Genomic DNA, 20,512 nt, shown 5'->3' with positions numbered 1-20,512 from the left:
ATTTACGGGGCTATTTTATATTTTTTAATTGGGAGTGAATGAAAATCAAAGGAATGTTAAAATGATTCCCGTTCGGGTGCCAAGTTTTAGTACCAATTATGTAGTATTGCTTATATGGCACTTAGAAAAACAACTTCACCCTGATAGGGCGCCAAATTTGAGTACAGTGAACTGTGCCTAAGGGAGAGAGTGACAGAAAATAGGGGGAGTTTCGCAATGTGTGCTAAGAGAGCGCGCCGCATGGGGTGGTTGATTTTAGGTGGCAGGTTTTTTCTACCACCAATGGCGCCGGCTTCAGTTCGCCGTCAACTTCGCTCCGTTCCGGTTACCACGATGATTCGTTTGGAAAATATGTGCCTAGCCAGTGCGTTGAAAATATAAACAAATACAAAGGAACTCCAAAGACGCATTCAATGCGCTGAATTCGCAGTGATAATTACGCGAACAATAAACATTTCCAGTCGCCAAGTCAAAAATCCAAGCTGTCCACCCTTTTTTTTTGGAGTCTCAGTGGAGCTGCATTGCCGTCTCGCTCGCACACGGCTTGGCAATCGATAAGCCTAACAGCGGGGCTGTCCACTTGCTGACAGCTGTTAACTCTAGCTGTTAGCTTTCGGCGGCGAGTGCTTGAAGGTAAAAGTTTAAGGCGAGACGCCAAAATATTCGCTATTAAACACAAACGAGTCACAGTCGCAGTTGAAACGTTGAGTGAGGAGCTTTTCGTCGCGCTGTGCAACACCCGCAATTGTGTAAAATGTACTATCGAAAATGAAACTTATTATTCAATTTGTATGTACAAAGCTGATTTGCTAAATTGTCCGCTGGATATTTCTCACAAAAAGCAGTGAATGGTTCAATTGTGCATTTGAAGTGATTAACTGATTGAGTGAGTAGTTCTGTATGGTATGCGAAAATATCATGCGATTTAACAAAAGGCGACTGCCTAGAATTTTACGGAATTACCAATAAACAACGCAAGCCAAGTGCATAATAAATTCAGTTACAGTGTCGTAAAAATGACAAAAAAGGACGAGTTTTGCGGATGGGCACCGCTTTAAAAGGAGCAGAAAAGCGGGAACGGTAACGGTAACGGGAATAAGAACAGGATCGAGGGTTGCTGCTGCCGTATTCCCCGTCCTGTGTTGAGGTCATTTGCACTCATTTGTCGCGAGGCCCAAAAAGGGGGTGGTTTCTGGCTCGCCGGTTAATCTCATTCATCAGAGAGCCGCAAAACGGAGCCGTCATGTTGAGTTTTACACATTTTACGCCCCCGACTGCGAGTACTACGAGCGAGTAGTATTCTTGTGCTCTCTTTGCGAGAGCCTGCCCTGTCTCTTTCTCTCGCTGCCTCTGTGAGCGCACAAGGACTTCTGTTAATGCTGTTGTCTCGCTCGCTCACCCGTTGCTGTGGTGTGGTCGATGGCGAAGGTCCTTCACGCATATCCCTGGCTTATATGCACATGTGTGCGTGTGCAGGAGTACATACTATAACAGCAGGCGAATGTGTGAAAGTAGTGCCATCGAACACACAAACATACAAACACACACACACGCACACACTCGCACATGCCAGGGTCAGGTCAGGAAGTGTGGTAATGGAGGATTATTCTGTTGCTTGCCCCACAACCGCCCTCCGTTTTGGATTTTCTAATTTATATTTTTTGTTCGACCAGGTCTTAGCCATGACTCCCCGACAGGTGATTTATTTCTGTCCGCACTCCATAAAGCCCAGTAGTTCTCACTACAAAGCGTAATCCCTGCCGCAACTCGAGGGGCCCATACAAAAAACAGTAAGGATTCATTAAATGGAACGGTAGTGGATAGCAAATATACAAAAAAGTAGATATTTTTATTATTTCCTAATTTGGTTTAAATGCAGAGATGTTTTTTTTTATATTATAAATGCAAATGGATTATAAATGCAAATTTGGAATATCTTAAAGTAAAGATATTTTATCGTGCTGCCTTCCACAAACTTCTTTGGTGATAAGGAAATTCCGGATAGTTTAATTTAAACAGCAGAGCGGAAGAACGCCACTGTGCTGTTGTGGTGGACACGCCACTCCAAGTGCCTGGACCAGCCAGGCGTATTAATCATTAGCCTGACCTCGACCCTTTGGAACCAGCCCCAGAATACCCCCATCGCCCCACCGATGGCGAAATCAAGTTGATGGGGCTGTCAGCTTATGTGCTGCGCTGGGCACAAATGAGAAAACTGCCAACGGCTAAACATAAAAATAAATAAATAAATTTGATTGCGATTGCGGTTTCTTGTCTGGTCTTGGTCGTGAATTTCGCCCTCGGGATGGTGGCCACCATTAATCTGTCGCTGGGATTTGGCCAAAAGGCAAATCGAGGGCTTTGATTTTTTCGTACTTCGGCTTCCGATTGCTCTTGTCATCATTGTGGCTGCTTTTTTGCGTCTTGGGATTGTCTCAGCTGTCAGTCGTTAGGGTTTCTTGTCAACACCCGTCCTGTAAGCCATGTCCTAGGCTCCATTCTACCCACAGTCCGCAACATTCACGGTTTGTCATCGCAATCGCCATGGCAGCGCAATCTCATGATTTGGCACTTTCGCAGCTTAAGGAAATGGGCATCGTGAGTGGCAGAGTGAAGGGTTTTGTTAACACACCATAAAAGCTATTTGTGGCGTTCAAAATGGAAAAATGTTTTCTAAAATAGCTTTTAAAATTGTTTAAAAGCTTAATTTTAAAGTATACTTATTGATGAACGGATATTTTGGTTTTCTGGCTCTTTTTTTTAATGAAAATTCAGCCGGAATATCTTTAAATTGTAGCGAACCCGTATAAACCCGCTTGATTTTCATGTGATGTTGAATTTAAGTGCAAAGAACCATTGTAAAATGATCCTGTAGACACATCATGGAAAACCCATAAAAAGACTAAATGCAGCAGAAAATGACTTCAAAAATACACGCAAGCATGTTCCGCACAAAAGAGCTAAGCGAAAGCGATGGCCAAAACAATGCGGCCATCTCCTTGCCGCTCCGAAAAAAAAACGACCGCTTCATGCCACAGAAATTACTCATACGCCGTGGAGCACGACTGCACTTACCCATAGTGACGTGTTTCTGTTCGAGCTGCTGTTGTTGTTGTTGTTGCTGCTGTCGCTGTTGGCAGCTCGGTTCCGTTTTCAGCAGACAAATAGACATGCCCCCTGCAGACGTGAGTCAGACGCGGACGGAGACTAACGGACACGGACGCGGATGCGGACGGACACGGACGGACACTGGAGGCCAGGGACGAGCGGACAGGCGGACAGAGGGTGAAAAGCGGTTGGCAAACATGCATGCACCAAGAAAAATGCATATAGTAGGGCAATGTTATAGACTTAAATAATTGTATAATAACAACTTTTTTTTAGCTCTGAGCACAAAAGAACAAAGTGTTATCCTTTTATTAACCTTGTTAAGAAAGTTTGTGCTTTTTTATGATTTTTTTTTAGCTTTTTCAAATGAAATTGATATTAGATAGTCTTTTCTCTTTGTGTATGCGGGTGAAGAAAAATGCGAAATCCGTTCGCATTTGATGGCGGGTGTTGGCGAAGTGTTGCCAACATAAAACACTTCGCCGCCATAACGTAATTTCTTTTGTTTATAACGTCCTGCAGTTAATACATTTGCATTGTGTGTGTGTGTATGTGTGTGTGTTGCCGAGGTGTCGGCGAATGCTCCCCCCGCGATTTCAGCCCCAGGACAACACAACAAAGGGTATCCCCTCGAAACAGCCCCTTTCGACCATTGTTGCCACCGCTCTTACCGCCCCCACTGCCAATGTTTTCCTACGTCGTATTTACTGAAAGCCAAAGTGAGCGTTTTTTGTGTGCTTTTACCGCACTGTCCAAAATGGTTCAGGTGTGGAGCAAACAGGATTTAATGTCATGCATTGTGCACAAATATTAATAATGTCGCTGAACGAAGTTAGTAACGAACTTAGTAAAATGAAGCGTGCAAAACTTATTTTAAACAGTGTTCAAAGTGTGCTGTGGGTTAAATATTTAGTGGATTCCTATTCCTAATGGTGCCAAAAGGCTATACTTCGAAGGCTACTATCTAAAGGAATTCAATCTCAATAAAAGTTAATGACAAATCGCCATTGTGTTGTGTGGCCAAAAATAATAATGGATCTGACAGCCAACGCCAACTTCGGCCTAGAAAACCTTCCATTCATATTATCATTACTTCCAAATCCTTTTGTTTAGGCCATTCTAGAAAGGCTCCATAGAATATGGTAAATAGTAGGACGCACTCGGGCATCAAAATCAAACAAAAGATTGTACATATATCCAGAAAGTAGAAAAATAAAAAAAATCCCCACGAATGTGGGCTCCAAAGCGATTTGACGATGAAACCCCACAGGGCCATTAATTGTATGTCGCCTAATTTTTCTTCACAGTTACGTTGTGTTGGCCATTTTGGCCATAGTTTCAGCTGTTGTTACTGTTATTGTTCCTGCTGGAACTGTTGGCCATGTTTCCAGGGAGCCGGAGCCCGGCAAAGCGGCTTTTGTTGCGTTTCAGCATTCTTTGTGTTGAATTGCTAGTGCTGGTAATTTATGCGGCTTCACTCACCCCACTCACTCCCCCACACTTTCCACCATTTCCACATTTTTCACCATTTCCACTGTGCAACAAGGGAGCGGTGGAAAAAACTCCATTCGGCCAAGTCAAAATTATTCGCTTTGATTTGTATTTTCCGATTTCCGAATTTGTAAATTAGAGGGCAATCAAAGCGTAAACTTTTATTTCGCTTCGCACGAAAATTGGTCGTCGCTAACTGGCAAAATGTATCCTCTAATGTCCTTTCGAAAGCGATTTTCTCAACTGCCCAGAAAATTGGTTGCCATGGCGGCCAGGACAATAACACAAATAAAAAAAAATGAAGGAAAAAAGGAAAATAGCAGCCATGGAAATACATGTGCCTGTATTTCGTATACACCTCCTTTTATGTGTGCAAGTGTGAATATTAGGTCACTCACATGTGTGTGTGTGTGAGCGTGTGTGTGTTTTTCCTGAAAAGCGAATCGCTGTAGCTGGATTTCCTCGCTTGGGTATTTTATTAATTGTAGTTTTCCTTGCCCAACATTTTGTTGCTTGTTTTCGATTGTTTGCTGTTTCGTAAAAAGTTTGGATACACATCGTACTTTAATCACTGAAAGTTTTGCAAAGTACTTTTTGTTTCGCTTAGTTTAATATGTTTTCTTTAAAATTCTGGCTGTTTTCAAATATAATTACAGCTTATATGTTGAATTTGACAATATTTTAGGGACACATACAAAATATGTTCCCTGTAAATTTCTAGAGAAACTGTACACTAGAGTATTTCGATTCTTTACTCTGAAATTAAACTATTCCCATGTCTGTTGCTCTCGTCTAACACAAAATCAAGATGTTTGGCTTGGGCATTGGAATTTATAGAAATTAAATTCATCATGGGACCTGGCTGTACACAAAGCCACCCGTGGGGAGATGCCAGGCACAGAAAAAAGTGGCTCACAAAGGAGGACAAAGTGAAAAGCTATAATCAGATTTAATTAAACACGAAATTGGAGCGTTGGCTGGATGTCAGGCACGCCAGAATGTGTGTGACACGGTCACTGGCCAAGTCCTCCGATTTGAGTGCGGCTCCCAGTTTCATTCCACTATGAAAGTATAAGAGTGTGTGTGGAGTCCATGGATGCGTCCCAGTGTTGCATTTTCTTTTTTTGCAGGCTGCCTCTGATTTCTCATTATTATTTCGCTTTATGTGGAGCAGCTGGCGACGATTTCTAAGTGTGATAAACTTGCCAGCGAAGCCCCATGGCGTTTTGCCGTTTTCCATTCGCCAGCGGATAAGGAACAAAGTGGAGCAGCTGGGCAGTACTTGGGAATCAACGCCAGCTCCTTATTACATTTTAACACCAGCACACACGTCCTTTATTTTTTTTCTTTTGCGTGTGGGTGGCATCTGCATGGGGCAACAATGTATTCATGGCCTGCGCTGCCATGATAAACCCATCCACACGGCGTATGCGTAATATTTCACTTTACATGCACTTTTTAGTGCGAGCCACTGCTTTTGCACTCCCAGTGGCAAAATTTATGCATTGATTGCCTCGATTTATGAGATGTCTTAACGCTTTCAAATATTGACCCAATCCAATGGGCATTGCGATGGGGGATTAAGATGAAAGGGGGAAAGTTAGCATAATCAGATTTTAAGATCTCTTACTTAGAAATCATTGTATATTCCCAAGAAAAAATATAGTTTTGATATATATGGCAGCATATTTCTTCGGCTTCTTTAAATGAAAGTGTCAAAGCAGTGGAAAATTAATTTCCCCGACTATTATCCAATATCATCCGTTGGCCGCAAGCTGTTGCCAATTGCTTTGGCAATTTTGTCAGACACCAAATAGCACTTTTTTTTCTTACCAAATGCACTTTTTGTTTGCAGAGTGAAATTGGAACGCTGGCCGAAACCCGTTAATCTCCAATGAGGCGACACATCCGGGGGAAGGAAAATTCATAAATGAAAGCTTCTAATTGCCGGAGAATGACAAACGCGACAAGAAATCATCGCGAGCGAACAAAAGCGAAGCCAACTTTTTAGGCAGCCCGACGGCGAAAGCAGTAGCGAAAGCCACGAAAATTGAGCCACCGAAGCTTCGGCGATGCTGTTGATGCCCACATCCTGTGGGCCGGGTCCACCCACCGACCACGGCCCCATGTCCTTGCCCACTTCCTCCTCCTCCTGCCCCAAACGCGCCCGCATCCCCACGCGAGCGGCAGATGATGATGAACCGGTCCGGCGGTCAGGGACCCTAACCCAAAGGCAAAGTTCGGGGTCGGGCATTCCCCAATGGCTGCTAATCCTCATCGGACTGCTCGCCATTCTCGCCCAGACACCAGGCAGCCAGGTGGCCGCCGAGAAGAGTAAACACTGTGAGTACACCCTTTTCAAATATTTATGAGACAATCGATTTATGGTTTCTTAATTGCTAAGCTAATTTGAAAAAATACCCCCGGGATATTTGATATATATATGATATATTCCCAAAAATTTTGCTTTCAAAACTACTTCATTATATAATTTTTCTACATTTCTACATTTTCTGTCTAACTTGTTAAGTTGTTCATCTTCTATTTCTTAAACTATTACTTACTAATATCCTTAACAACTCTCAAGTGTTTTCCATGTAGTCTTTTTTTGCTTATCACCAATATGTGCTACAAAATACAAAAAGATATATATATATCCTGGCATTGGCATTTCGAAACTTTATGCGAGCATATGTACAAAGAGAACATTATCCACCGTCCATAAACTTTGCTCGTCTTGTACAATGAAATCTGTGAACAGCTTAGTTTTATGTTTTTTGTGCGATTTCCTTGCTCGACAATAAAAAATTCGTTTGAGCAAATGTAATAAAAGTGCATTTAAATGTTGCCGAACGGAAGAAAAAATCCGAAAAGAAATGTAAATCCTCGAACTATAAACATATAAAAACCACGCACTCACGCAAATGTATATAAATTCATATATGTGGGTGGGTGCGATAACATTGTGTGGTAATTCATTCACTTTCCGCATATATTGTTTATGCGGCAAATAAACAGAAAATAAATACACAATTTTACGATGCAATGTCAACGTGCAACACTGAAGTATTTACATGTGTACAAAAGCACGTGCGAAGACATATATACATACATATTTGGGCCAATCGTTTTTATGTGCATCCTAAATTGGATGAAGAATTTTTGCTTGATAAGAATGGATCTACAACTAAATTAGAAATTGAGAAATTACACAGGTACAGATAGCTACTACTAAGATTTAAAACGAACACAAGTTGCTTGAGACATTAGCTATTTCATTTCCATTAAACATAACAAACTTAAAGTTATAAAATATTGTCCGTCTCGTCAGGAAAGTATTTTGTGCCTAACCAGCCTGGCTACGGAAATAGTCCGATTATGTAGCGGTGTATATATGGTTTCCCCGATACGGCTAAACAGAGAATGGTGACCGCGATTGCCGACCCATGAAATGGAATTACTCGGGCGCAGCGACTCCATGCGCCGCGTACCCGTGCCAGTTTGCGTTGCGGCGACGAACGTTGTTGGCGCAAATTATTTCCGTATTTTAGCATTAAATCATAATTAAAATTTGAAGTAAAACAACTTACATGCCAGCAATTGGGGGCGCCGCCTCCATCTTTTTGCGCCACGCGGAGTCGCAGACGCAGTTGCTTGCAAAAGTTTGCCAGTCGAGGGCGCTGAAAAAGTTCGTTGGATACTTATTTGGGCCCGTTTCCGGTTTGCTGCTGACGCGGCTGCTGCCACTTGCACAGCATTTCCCGCACTTTCCTCCACGCGATTGCAACGCAGCCTAATTGCAGCCTCCGCTGGAATATATAGGGTGACAAGTGTCGATGCTAACTAGCATTTGCATGTCTGCACATTCAACACACTCTAGTTTGGGTATATACAAAAAAATATCGTAAAATTTGCATTAGATTGCATTACATTAATCATAGACAAGGTAAAAATATCTAGTATTTGCTGAAACATCTAGAAAGTTTATTTTATTTAAAAAATAAGTTTAGAAAGGATTGCAAGCATAAGATATTTTATTTAATAACCTGTTTAGTTGCCCCATCAAACTTTTGCACCGCGTGCCACTGTGCAACCCTGCGAGGTCGTTTTTCCTGCTCATTTCCGGGCGACGCTTAGCTGCACTCGCTGTTGCTTCAGTTCCTGCTCCACGTCCTGCTCCTTGTTTTGCTCCCGATCCTGCGCCTGCTGCTCCTTATTTGCTGTGGTCACACACCCCGACTCCAAGTGAAACTCAAACGCAGACACAAACGCGAACCGCAAGTGCCGCCTCCCCTGGCATCCCTTCGCTGTCCCCAGCAGACTTGTGGCCCACGTGGCGTGTACTTAATTTCCCATGCTCATCGCCGTTAACTTTTTTACCGGCCACATACTTACTGCCTGATTCCCTTGCTCCCCCTCCCCCCTGCTGGCTGCCAACTCCTTTTACCCCCTACTTACTACGCTGTCGAGCAGCAGCATTGAAGACTTTTCAACTCGTTCAACAAAATTTTGCACAAAAGTTTCATAATTAATTTCATGTTAAGTGGCAATGCGAGTGGTGGGCGTGGTTATGCCCAGCCAGCCCATATTTCCATTTAGCCCCATTCTTCTACTGCTGGATTTTACCATCTTTCCATCCTGGCCCAAAAAAAAAAAAAAATATAGTATCCTGCTCTGGTGTCTTTAATTTGAATTGTCATTTCCTTTCTTCGGCTCTCGAAGCAGCCACTTTGGTGTCGTCTGCCAGGCATCCGCTTGGTGGCCACGCCCAGCTACTCCCACATCCTTCAGCCGCCCCCTTATCCCCCATTTCCACCCCTTTCCCCCCAACTCACCCAACTCACCACTGAATGCGGTCGCACGTTCAACTTGATTAGCGTAACTTATAATGAGTCGCACGGGCAGGATAGTCAGTCGGGGGACGAACTTGTTTGGCTCTCACTCAAATTCCATTCTGGCAAAACACTTGCAAGCGCTTACTTTCGCAAGTAAATGTGTACTCAGGCATATAGATATTTGCCTACACACATATATACATATAGATATAAAGGATGTTTTTTTTGTGGGGTTTTCACAGGCATTTGCAAGTGGTTTGCATAATTACTTTGTGTGAGCTCTTCATGGTGTATCTACCAAAAACTTTGCGACTGTCAACGAACCGGAACTCTGGCCTCTATTTGCAATTATGTGCGTAATATTTGCACGTAATTATATCACCATATATGTATGTATGTAGTTACAAGTATATCACTTTTGATAATTGGATTGCTCTCAATTTAGTCAAATTGGGCATGCGTTCATTGATCGGGCTTGATGAGTAGGAAAAACATAGTGTTCTGCCATTTAATGCATTTTGTTAGCACTTTAATTAAATTCATTTACTAATTGGTTAGCTGAACTAAGCTAATTCAAGCTCATTTCTACACAAACATTGAAAATGTTGCTTAATAATAGCATGGTTTATACAACAAAACCAAAAGGTTGTACTCCTAAAAGAATTTACTTTTTTAATGTAAAAATTGTTTTGAAAATGGCTAAAATGCGTATATATTTTGACAAGGGATACTGTCATGCGTTTTTGTCCATGATGCCCAATCCCTCATCATTTCTCGCATCCAATTGTGCGATTCTTGCAATAATGCGAACATTATACAATTTTGAAAATATGTCACGTTGCCCGTGATCCAATCCCAGATCCACAAAATGTTCACCCGAATCCAACTCAAACAGTAGCTGATGGCCAACTGCCAATAAATTTGTGAGAAAAACAACTGTCGACGGCGAGCAGGACGAAGAAGTGGCATAAAACTTTTGCTCTTTGTGTGGCATAAATATGAATGAACGGATTTGGACTTGAGGCTTGGGAGCAGAAGCATCCTAATGGGAGTGGCAATAGGAATGGGAATGGCGAGAATGGGACCAACTGGTCCACTGCGGCAAGAACGCTCCAACCCGTCGCCTACATACAAATATTCCAAAATGAGTTTCGACCGAGAAAGAGGAGTCCAATGCGGTCTTCCCACGTCAGCGCTTGGATTCACAAAGGCAAAAGGGCTAAGAAATAAGGGTAGGGGTGAGGGGATAAACGGGGCAAGGAGCAAGGACTTTCCATGGGCAATAAATTTTAATTTTCCCCAAATCCTTGCGCATACGAAATGAGATTTGTAACAAGCCGCAGCAATCATCTGGCGGCGCTTTCCTTTCACTGTCTAAAAAACTTCCCTAAGTGAGGAAATGATTGTCTGGCAGATCTTGATTAATTGTGAGTGGCATTATTTGACTTGCACGCTTAACCCCTTTTATGCCAGATTTAAAATCTAAGGACTTACTTTAATATAAAAGCTAGAATCTAACTTAAAGCTAACATACTTTAGACTTGAAAATGGCATTATTATGTGCCACCTTTGACCAGCTCCACTAATAATAATAATAATAATAAATCTTGGCCGAGTGGCGATGATTCAGCTGCTCAGCGATCCTTGGAGAAATGGGACAGGTCACAGTCAAATGCGCAGATAAATGTTTATGGAAGATAAATTGCAGCCAGCGGATAGAAATCAGGCAACGCATAATAAATTCCATTTGTTGTAGTTCGCAACTGGGAGCGAAATTTTCGAATTTCGAAGTTTGCGAGGGAGCGATGCCAAATCGAGTATTGATGCGTTGGCATCCCGCGGCATGGTGTCATTGCCAAAAAGGCCCCTCCCGATTCCATTTTCCAATTGGAGCATTGAAGCATTGGAGCACTGGAGCATTTTAGCAGCGAAGCCCCAAAACAGCGAACAATGAATTCGTTCGCTGCGAATTGGTTTTGTGAAATTGTCCACGAACGTGGGCGGATCATTTATCAATATTTCCGCTCTGCTGCTGGAATCGGTAGTAGGTAATCGCTTATTATGCGAAATCGGTCGATAAATGCAATACATATATGTACGACTATACATGTACATATGTGCCAGTCAGTGAGTGCGGACCCGTGTTCCACTTGCTCCAACCAAAACGATTTCCAAATTTAATTTATGTATTACCACAGAAAAAAAAGCGGTAGCGCAATACACATTCTGTCAATTGCGGGAATTGGGTTTGACAAATTGAATTTGGGGAATTGGCAAACTTTTGACCCATTTTTAATTGGCTTTAAAAGGCTTACTTTTTGTCAAGCAATCAGTATTTATTTGTGTGTTTCATGTTGGTGCAAATAAACTCTAAATGATTTTAAAGTGATAAATGTTTGTGGTAAATCCCAAAAAATATATATTGATTTTGAGGAATTTATTATAGAAAAAAATTGTATAAGCTCGAGCAAATTTGCCATCGCAATAGCTTACAAGATTTTGATTGCAGAAAATCCGATCAACCAGTTTCGCCTTCTAATTTGGAAACCTTAAAGCTCCATCCACAATCCTTGAGTGCTGCATTGATGGATTCCGAATCCTGGCGGAACGAAGATGGAGGGAAAGTGTATGAAACGGGCCACGAAGGGGCATAAAATGAGTTGAACATTCCGGGCATTGTGCCTTCAGTTAAGCACACGAATCCCTTTTGTAATCAAATGCACAGAAAATTGTATTCTATTCAAGCAAAAAGCCACTACGAGTCCCAAACCTCTTTCGTGTCGTCATCATGGGCATTGTATCGGCGGGGTATTCTCGGCCAGGGATATACTTTCATATATATATAGGTGTGTGTGTATCTGTGTCCTGTGTCCTGTGTCCTGGATCCTTAGCCAAGTTAGTGTGCGCGTGATCCACTTAGGCGTTGCACGGCGAATCCACGCGCCGCCCGAAAAAACAAAGCGGCGAAATTATCTTCCGCAGCCAAGATTCCGGTGGGCGGTGGGCGTGGCCGGTGGCTGAAGGAAAAATATTACAAGAAGCGCCTAGACAATAGCACCGAACTAAGTAAACAACAATAATAAAAAACAAGAAAAAAAAATTAAATGAAATAGAATAAAATACAAAAAAAAATAATAGAGAAAAGACGCAGCACCAACAATGGCGTAATAAACTAACGGTAGGGCTAAGCTCGCTGGGAAAACTATGCAAAAACTTTTCGCTTTGTTTCGCAGCAGCAGCAGCAAAAATGGAATTAATAAGAGGAAAAATGATTTTCGAAAAATATATATGTATATGTACGTAGGCCAGTTAAGACCAGCCAAAGTCCGGCCCACAAGGGCAGTGCGAAATTTAATTAAGAATTTGCGAGAGGGCTAAAATAAACAAACAAAAGGCCCGCCGGCGTTTTGCACCGTACATCCAACCGGATATCCGGTGGGGCTCATCTGGGCTTACCTTCTCGTTCCGGAAATGATCTGCTCCGCGGTAGATTGAGCAGCCCTTCGATGGCTGCATGACAAGTTGATAGCTCCCTGACAAGTTCTTAATGAAAAGTTGAAAAGCGCGCACAATTAAACTCAAAGTTTACTCAATCAGAAAGAAAACTTAAGCAATCCGGGGAAAAAATGGGCAAAAATTGACGATTGAATGCAAGGATAGTTTTGTTTCAAGAAATGGATGCTTTTTATCGAAAATAAATGGAAATCATTAAGAAATGTTCTTTATAAAAATTAAATTTAATATTCAAAATATTAGCTTATATCTTATTAATTTTAACAAATATTTATGTATTAAGTTTTGATATCAAAAGTAGATCATTAATATCATGATATAAGCAGAAAGTTTTAGTTTGCAACTGCATCTTTGAAGTAGCAAAACTAAATGTTTAACGAGAGTCATTTGGCGGAACTTTTCAGTTTTACCATCGATTTTAATAAAATTTCACTTCAAAAGTCAGAGCTATCGGAGCTGAACTGTGCCGCAGGACAAAAGAAAGAAAAAAAAAGAAGGTGAAATATAAATTCCGAAACTTTTGACTATTCAAACATTTTGACAAGCGACAATTCGCTTGATTATTGCAATGGGAATGGAAGGAAAAGGACGAGCGACAGGCAGACGACTTGGGTGAATCTTATCGTCTGGCCCATTTGGGGCATGTCCTTTTCGCCAGCTCGTGTTGGTGGATGGTCCGCCCCCATCGGTCGCTCCATAGTTCCTTCATTAGTTTGGCACTTCATCTTGGCTGCACGCTCGAGTGCCTCTGGTCTGAGGTTGCCACATTCTGAAAAGTAACAAAAGTTTAATGATGCGTTTAAGTTGCACGTGGCATGCCCCTTGGCATCCACCGCGTGCCCACGATTTGATGAGCTGTACGCATTGCAATGTTTGTTTCACCACCGAGAGCAGGATCATTGGAAATATTGCTGCTGTCAGCTTGAAATTGATTTCCATCACGAGCTATCCCGACAAATTATGGTGTAGGTAATGGGGCACTTCACATGGGGTATTGGTATCCATAGAAGGGAGACCCAATTTTTTAACATCCTTGTGGGCAGAAAAATGTTGTGAAATTTTTAATTAAAATACATGAAGCAAATATTTTAAGATACATTTAAATTAATTAAAATTAAAACAATGTTATAGCTAAACTTGCTCTTATGCCTGACTAATGTCTTCCTGACTAATGTCTTCCACCTTGGAGTCCTCCAACTGCTTGAACTGAATGAGAATCACCAGATAGGTCGTAACAGCCGAGAAGATCTTGAAGAGTGTTGAGTTGTCAATGGAGAAGAATCCGTAGGCGGTGAACTGAAGATCCTGTTTGATGCTCTTCGTTAGGAACTTGTCGATGAGGTTCTGGAACTGCTTGCTCTTGCCGTAAATTCTCGCCAGGATCTGTGCCGTGCCATTCACCTCGGATGCCAGGCCGTCACATGCGCTGCAAATCACAATCATTGTGATGGTTTCAGCCAAAACCCAGATACACGATAGTCCTATGGTATCAGCCACTTCTAATTTGGAACTCAATGAGCCGGCTGTCAATGTGGCAAAGGCCAAGTAACTCTGATTTGTGACCGTGTAGAAGGAGAAGCCAAAGTAGAACAGCAACGAAACTCCGGCCACGCAGTTAATGTTCTCGGTGATGTAGCGGAATTTGCAAAGGACCTCTATAAGCGTGCTCAACTCACGCCAGTTTTCCATGTGGCCACAATCCTGAAGATTAAACGTATCCAGTTTCTGGTTAAGAAATCCAATTCTCTGTGCCAAATTCATCATGAGTGTCCTCAGATATAAGGCCAGCAGAGTGGAGTATAGCAGTTGGAGGAAGTAGATCAGGAGCAGGATGATTTGCCTTTTGGAGCCAATGCCGCTTCTATAGTGAATATAGTAGAAGGCCACAGCGAGGACACCGGCTGCTGCAGAGGTGACCACAATGGCCAGGTTGCGACAACTGTAGGTTTCCCGGAATCCATTGGCCAGCAGATACTCATCGATTTTGGCAATATCGTGAAGAGTGCGAAAGTGTTTGGATGCATTCTGCACACTCGATAATACCACCATTGTATAGCTGATGATGCACAAAAGCGTCTCGATGGTCCTGTTGATCTCCTCGGTATCACCCTGGGCACTGGCCACCAATCTGTACTCCTTGGAGGCGAAGAGCACATCTTCGCCGAATGTCAGTGAACCGATCAGTATAATCAGGGCCACCAGACGTCCGTACCAGCGACCCAATCCTCCCAAGCGAAAGCCATCCTCAACGTCTCCGCTATAGAATGGTAGTATAGCAAAGATCTGTGAAGGCTTGGATATAGGCCAAATGTCCTGGTAGATCTTCATATCGATGTGGTGTGCTTTGTGGCAGTAACTGAAATGAAACAATTTGGTGGCTCCAGTCATTAACTGAGTAGCAGGCTTGTTCTCTTAGTACCTTTAATTAGCTGTCATAAACAGCTGAAAAATCATCATTATCGTATTAACTTGGTCAGTGTCCAATTTATTTGATCAAAATCATGACTGATGAGTGGGCTAAGTAGTTCGCATGGCAGCAATACAATCATTGGGTAATTACAAGCTAATGCGACCTGTCATAATTGCCGACTGACATAAATATCCGCGAAACTTAAAAGCTCTGTCCAATGCGCCACGTAAATAGCCCAATTACTTTGACAAACCGCCGGCGGCGGACGCAGCTCAATGGGCCACGTGAATGGTTTGACGGACACGGACACGGGCATTCCGGGGAGCCCAAGGGAAACGACAGGATGCAGGGAAAGTGAATGGGGATTATGCTCATTATGCAAACGCCTTCGATGGATGAGCTGGATGGACGAAGTCGGCCAGGCGAAAGGCATTTACTTCAATTATTTCATTAAAGCAGCAACAGCAGCGACAAAGACCAGGGGCGTCATCTGGGAATCCTTGTGGCGCAGGCCATCGCCAGTGCCTCCAAGATGCCATCGAATTTTGGTGGCGCTAATGGAGCGTGTGAGTCCGGCACCAGATGTCGATGCCAGCAGCTATAGCTTAGTCAACTGGATGGAGCGTAGGTTGTGCCACAATGCACTGGAAACAATTTTCAAGTGTCTGAATTGCTTTATAGAACCATTCTCAAATTTAAATTTAGCTGAAAATAAAAGGGATTGATATTTTCAAATTGAAGCCCATCCATTTAAGCTTGTATTCCATGTAATGAATCTCTTCTTTTTTTTTTTTGATTTCATACCCATTTTTTCTAGAGCCACAGTGTATAGTTGTGGGGGCAATGACTTTACACGAACGTCGAGGGTCACTCGAGGGCCAGTAAAATTCAATATAGGAGCACAGGAAATTCATTGTTTAACCTTTGTTGCTTAAATTGCTCAAATTCCTGCCATTAGTTTGACAAACGAGCCAGCGAAATTATTTTGTTGCAGCCAAGTTGCCGGGCACATCCGGAGTAAAAGAGGCGGCGGCCTGGTGGGCGGGTATGATCGAAAACCGAACAGATTTCGGGCCAAAGTTTTTGCCACAACTCTGCATCGAGCAGAGCAGCAAAACCAACTTTGACCCCCGAAAACCACCTCCCTCAAACCCATCACTACCATTACTACCATCTCCACCATGCAACCCACCCACGAAACTTTCGTCCAATCCTCGCTTTGGGGCACGCACTAAGCTTGCCTCGGTTGCGGTTACTTTACCTCCAGCCATCCAACCAGCCAGCCATCCATTGTTGCTACTGCTCCTTGTGGCATCCACCATCCAGCAGCCAAAATCCAACGTTTACGGTGGGCATCCTCTCGTTTATTCCATTGCTGCAGATTTATTTGTGGTTTTGCATAATCACTGAAAATTAGTATAAAATATTTACATTAAATTTGCATCACCATGTCTGGGAATTTTGAGCAGCAGGAAATGCTAAGTATAAGCCCTTAAATAGGCATTACCATGCTGACCGGGCTCAGGGAAAATTTTTGGGGCAGAAGGCTAATTAAGTAGACCCCTTGATGAACTATAATAAATAAAAGCCCCAAAGCTATAACAGCCTGTATCTACGAGATTTGGATCTGTGTGAGATGTTGACGCTGTGATTGTTGAAACTGGGCGGATACGTAATATAAAGTATACGTCATGTTGCTAGCGCTTGTCTAGCTGCTTTTCAACATAGATTAAGTAATGAACTGAATATATTTTATGGTGCCAAGAGCACAACTACTAAAGTAGCTGAAAAACTTTTCAAATTCATTCAAGTGAGGACTCCGAAAAAGTTAAAACTGATTTAACCACTTTATTGAACTAGCGCAACTAAAACATGAAGAGTCAATAAATATTGAAGTTCTACTCATATATTTTGTTTTTCCAACCGAACTTTTGCCGAGCCAGCGAAATATTTGCGAAAGCATCTTCGAAACTTTCTCTAATCACAGTTCGGCACAAAGTTAACTTCATCAAATAAACTTATCGTCTGTAGTATGCCATACACCTGCTAGCGTATTTGCAATGCTCAGTGATTATCCTTGGGAATATCCTTTGGGAAATGCGTTAGCTGGAACTCTCTTGTTTACTCGTGTCAACGAATATAATAATTCTCCGCCTTCAAAGCACCTAGCTTCTATATGCCATATTTGCCGATACTCTTAAGGTGTCCTCATTGGCGATGACTTGTATTCAAGGAGAAAACGGCACTGAGCTACACGTAAAGAAATTTCAGTGTCTTTCGTTTCCAGCTCCTTACAATATAGCGTCCATAAAACTTTCTAGTTTCGCCAACTGTGCTACTGGGGATGGCTTTATTTGCGAAGGTCGGTTCATGCGTGTGACTGTGCTCCAAGGAAACGGGAGGAGCGCAAAGTTAGAAAGCAGAGTAAACATAATTTTGCAGCCAGAGTCAACGAAGACATCTAGTGTCCAGGGAGGCGAATGGCGATAGAAATGCACGAAGAGGTCCGGGCCAAAACGCATTTAGGACGACCAAAACACTTCCGGCATCCCTTTCGCCATCGCCGACCGGAAGCATTAAGCTGCGGAATGGCTTCTCCGCCAGCAAGGGCCATTTCCAATGCGATTCCGAGTGCCGCGAGTTATGGTGACGACCCGCAACTTGGACGTTTGCAGATTGTTTGCGAATTGCCACTGGCAATTTGAGGGATTTTAGCCATCGCGATAACTTTCAAAAGAGCTGCAAAGAAAGGTTTCTCGATTGGCAACATTAAACGACTCTGGAAAAACATTATTAGTCGATTAATAAGGCGGGCGACAAAGCTGTCAAATTAATTATACAAATTTTAATTCCTTTTGGCAGTGGCTCAGTCTTAGCAAATGACATTCCAACCGGGTAATCCCGGCCATTAACTGAAAAATTGGCTTTCACTGGCAGATGAGGCTCAGCCAGTTTTGGATTTGATATTTTCATGAACACGCCGTCCAGATTGAACAGTTTTCTTATTTTTTTTCCTTGTAAGCCATCTCCCTTTTGATGTGGGACGCTCTCAGGATTTAAGCCGGGCCTTATCCCTAATTTCAAGCAGGCCATTTTCCTGTGTTTTTTGGCTGCCCAGCCATCAAAACTAATCCCTGCCCTCCAGTCCGAGATCCCATCCCAGATCCGAGTGGTTATGCCCGCTCTGTGCCTTGTCGTTATCTGTTTTCTGCTGCTACCCATTTATTTTTTGCCGCTTTTCCCTGCGAATGCATAAACAAATTGAAGATAAACATACTTATGTGTGTATATCTATATGAATGGGCACTGAAAAAAAATATTAAAAAAATAATTTATTAATAGAATTTCAATACGTAGGCTTTTATGGTTATATTGAAATTTAATGCATTTAAAAAGCCAGAAATATTGCGAAACTCTTAGGCAGAAAGTTAATATATTGCTAATATATTTCAATTTCTACCGCTTGTTGGTACTAATTTGTTCTGAGTGCATGCACTTTGGCTCATGGACGAGCCGAACTTGAAGCATGTTGCAATTTCAGCCAACAGATCCGCGACGCCGCCTCCTCGGCAAATGGAATTGTTTTCCCTGAAGCTGCCAGCATTTGTGTCAGAAATGCCTTAATTTATAGAAAATGTATCTGCTGGATGGGAAACGACTCCATCTCCATCCCGTGGCTGCCATGAATGTCACACGTCCTGCGCGGCTTTCGTTTGTCTTTCACTTCACACAGAAAGCCCGACAGCCCGAAGGCAGCCACGATTTGCTCTTGTCCTTCGCCCAACTCCCACTTCCACTTCCACACCCACTGAATGTTGCCGCCCCCCACATCTATCCGGTATATCTCCCATCCCCGGGGGGGATCAGCGCAGATGCATGATAATCCCGATACGTACATGGCGGGGGGGTAAACACAGCCAGCTCGACGCCACTCCACTTCACTCTGCAGCACGCCTCGCAATCCTGTCCAGAAATGATTGAGGGATTTCTGGCCGCCTAGGAGCCAATGATAACGGAAGCGGCAACCGAGCACTTTGCGCTCCATTTTCACTCCACACAACGTAATTGATATTTTACAATTGTCTCTGCCGGTTCATTTCCTTGTGCTTTTGTCCCTCGCTCCCTCGATCCCCGACCCCACATATCTCAATGGCAAATTGTGCAGAAATTCTATTTCTATTTCCCACTCAAACCTCCATCGCCCTCGAGCTGCCGTATGGGATGCAGATATAGATACGGATGCGGATACAGATACAGATGCACATGGATCTCGGTGCTGGCCCATTTGTCGCTGTCGATGTTCCACTCCCAGAGTGAAATTATTCAAGCAGCAGCAGCTGGAAGTGAATTTATCAGGACGAAGAAGGAACTCCGATGGCATAACTTCTGATATACATATTCAGAGATTTCTCGACAGAGTCGTGTAATTTCTCAAAACTATCTCACATGTTTTTAACTACTGTGAAAGTATATGATGCTAACTAATCTATTGTTATATTACAATTAAACTCAAATCTCTTTCAAATAAAATAGATACATATAACTCTAATCAAAATAGCTTACAATTTAGTTGGTCAATGGAATTACAAACCTTAATATTCCTTGAATAAAATGTTATAAAGCACTTTCATTTATATTGTGCACAGCTTGTTCTTAAAGTAATTTGTTTTATTTATTTAAATCGTAATGAAAAAGCCATTAGCCAGCCCTAAAACAAACTGACCGCTATGTTACGGCCATATTTCGTTCGTATCATGATTGTTAACCATTACTTAACGCTAATCTGTTAATCCCTCGTTAGGGCCATGACTCGTGAGTTATTTTCTCTGGCTTGTTTATTCACTAGAATGTTGAATGTTGAGCAAAGTACAGAACACAAGCGGAATAGCTACCGCCAAAAATTTCCACTACCGAAAAGGCCACGGAAAATTACTTACCAAGTGGCTTGCGGCCAATTTGTGCAGGTGGCAAAGGAGGTGGTGGGCGGCAACACGCCACGCCCCGCCCCCTGGCCACCACCCACAATACGCCCAGTTCAGCTCTTTGGTACACTCGGCTATTTACTTTGCCGGAGATCAAAGCGAAATGTGTAACGAAATTGCCAATTACATATAAAGCCAAAGAAACTGTCTACCTAGTCAGGGAGTTAGGATCC

At 42.7% G+C, this 20,512-nt stretch overlaps 2 protein-coding genes across 3 annotated transcripts in view; one reads left to right on the top strand and one right to left on the bottom strand.

Moving 5' to 3' along the window:
- The first annotated feature begins 299 nt into the window (after positions 1 to 299).
- Positions 300 to 20,512, top strand: part of LOC117140571 — a 30,403-nt gene continuing 10,190 nt past the window's right edge. Inside the window, exons 1-2 of one of the 2 annotated variants that reach the window (XM_033303571.1) lie at positions 300 to 633; positions 6,455 to 6,942. In XM_033303571.1, coding sequence (XP_033159462.1) covers positions 6,672 to 6,942 — 271 coding nt within the window. In that variant the 5' untranslated portion in view covers positions 300 to 633; positions 6,455 to 6,671. Of the gene's footprint in view, positions 634 to 664; positions 887 to 6,454; positions 6,943 to 20,512 lie in introns of those variants that run through there. The other variant, XM_033303570.1, reaches the window with a different exon arrangement.
- Positions 14,091 to 15,275, bottom strand: LOC117141455 (gustatory receptor 68a). Its single transcript, XM_033304909.1, has one exon. The coding sequence runs from the start codon at positions 15,273 to 15,275 to the stop codon at positions 14,091 to 14,093; it is 1,185 nt and encodes a 394-aa protein (XP_033160800.1).

Source organism: Drosophila mauritiana, chromosome 3L (genome assembly GCF_004382145.1).
Source record: "Drosophila mauritiana strain mau12 chromosome 3L, ASM438214v1, whole genome shotgun sequence".
Classification (NCBI taxonomy): domain Eukaryota; kingdom Metazoa; phylum Arthropoda; class Insecta; order Diptera; family Drosophilidae; genus Drosophila; species Drosophila mauritiana.
Note: the sequence above shows the minus strand (reverse complement) of the source record. Positions and strands in the feature narration are given on the sequence as shown.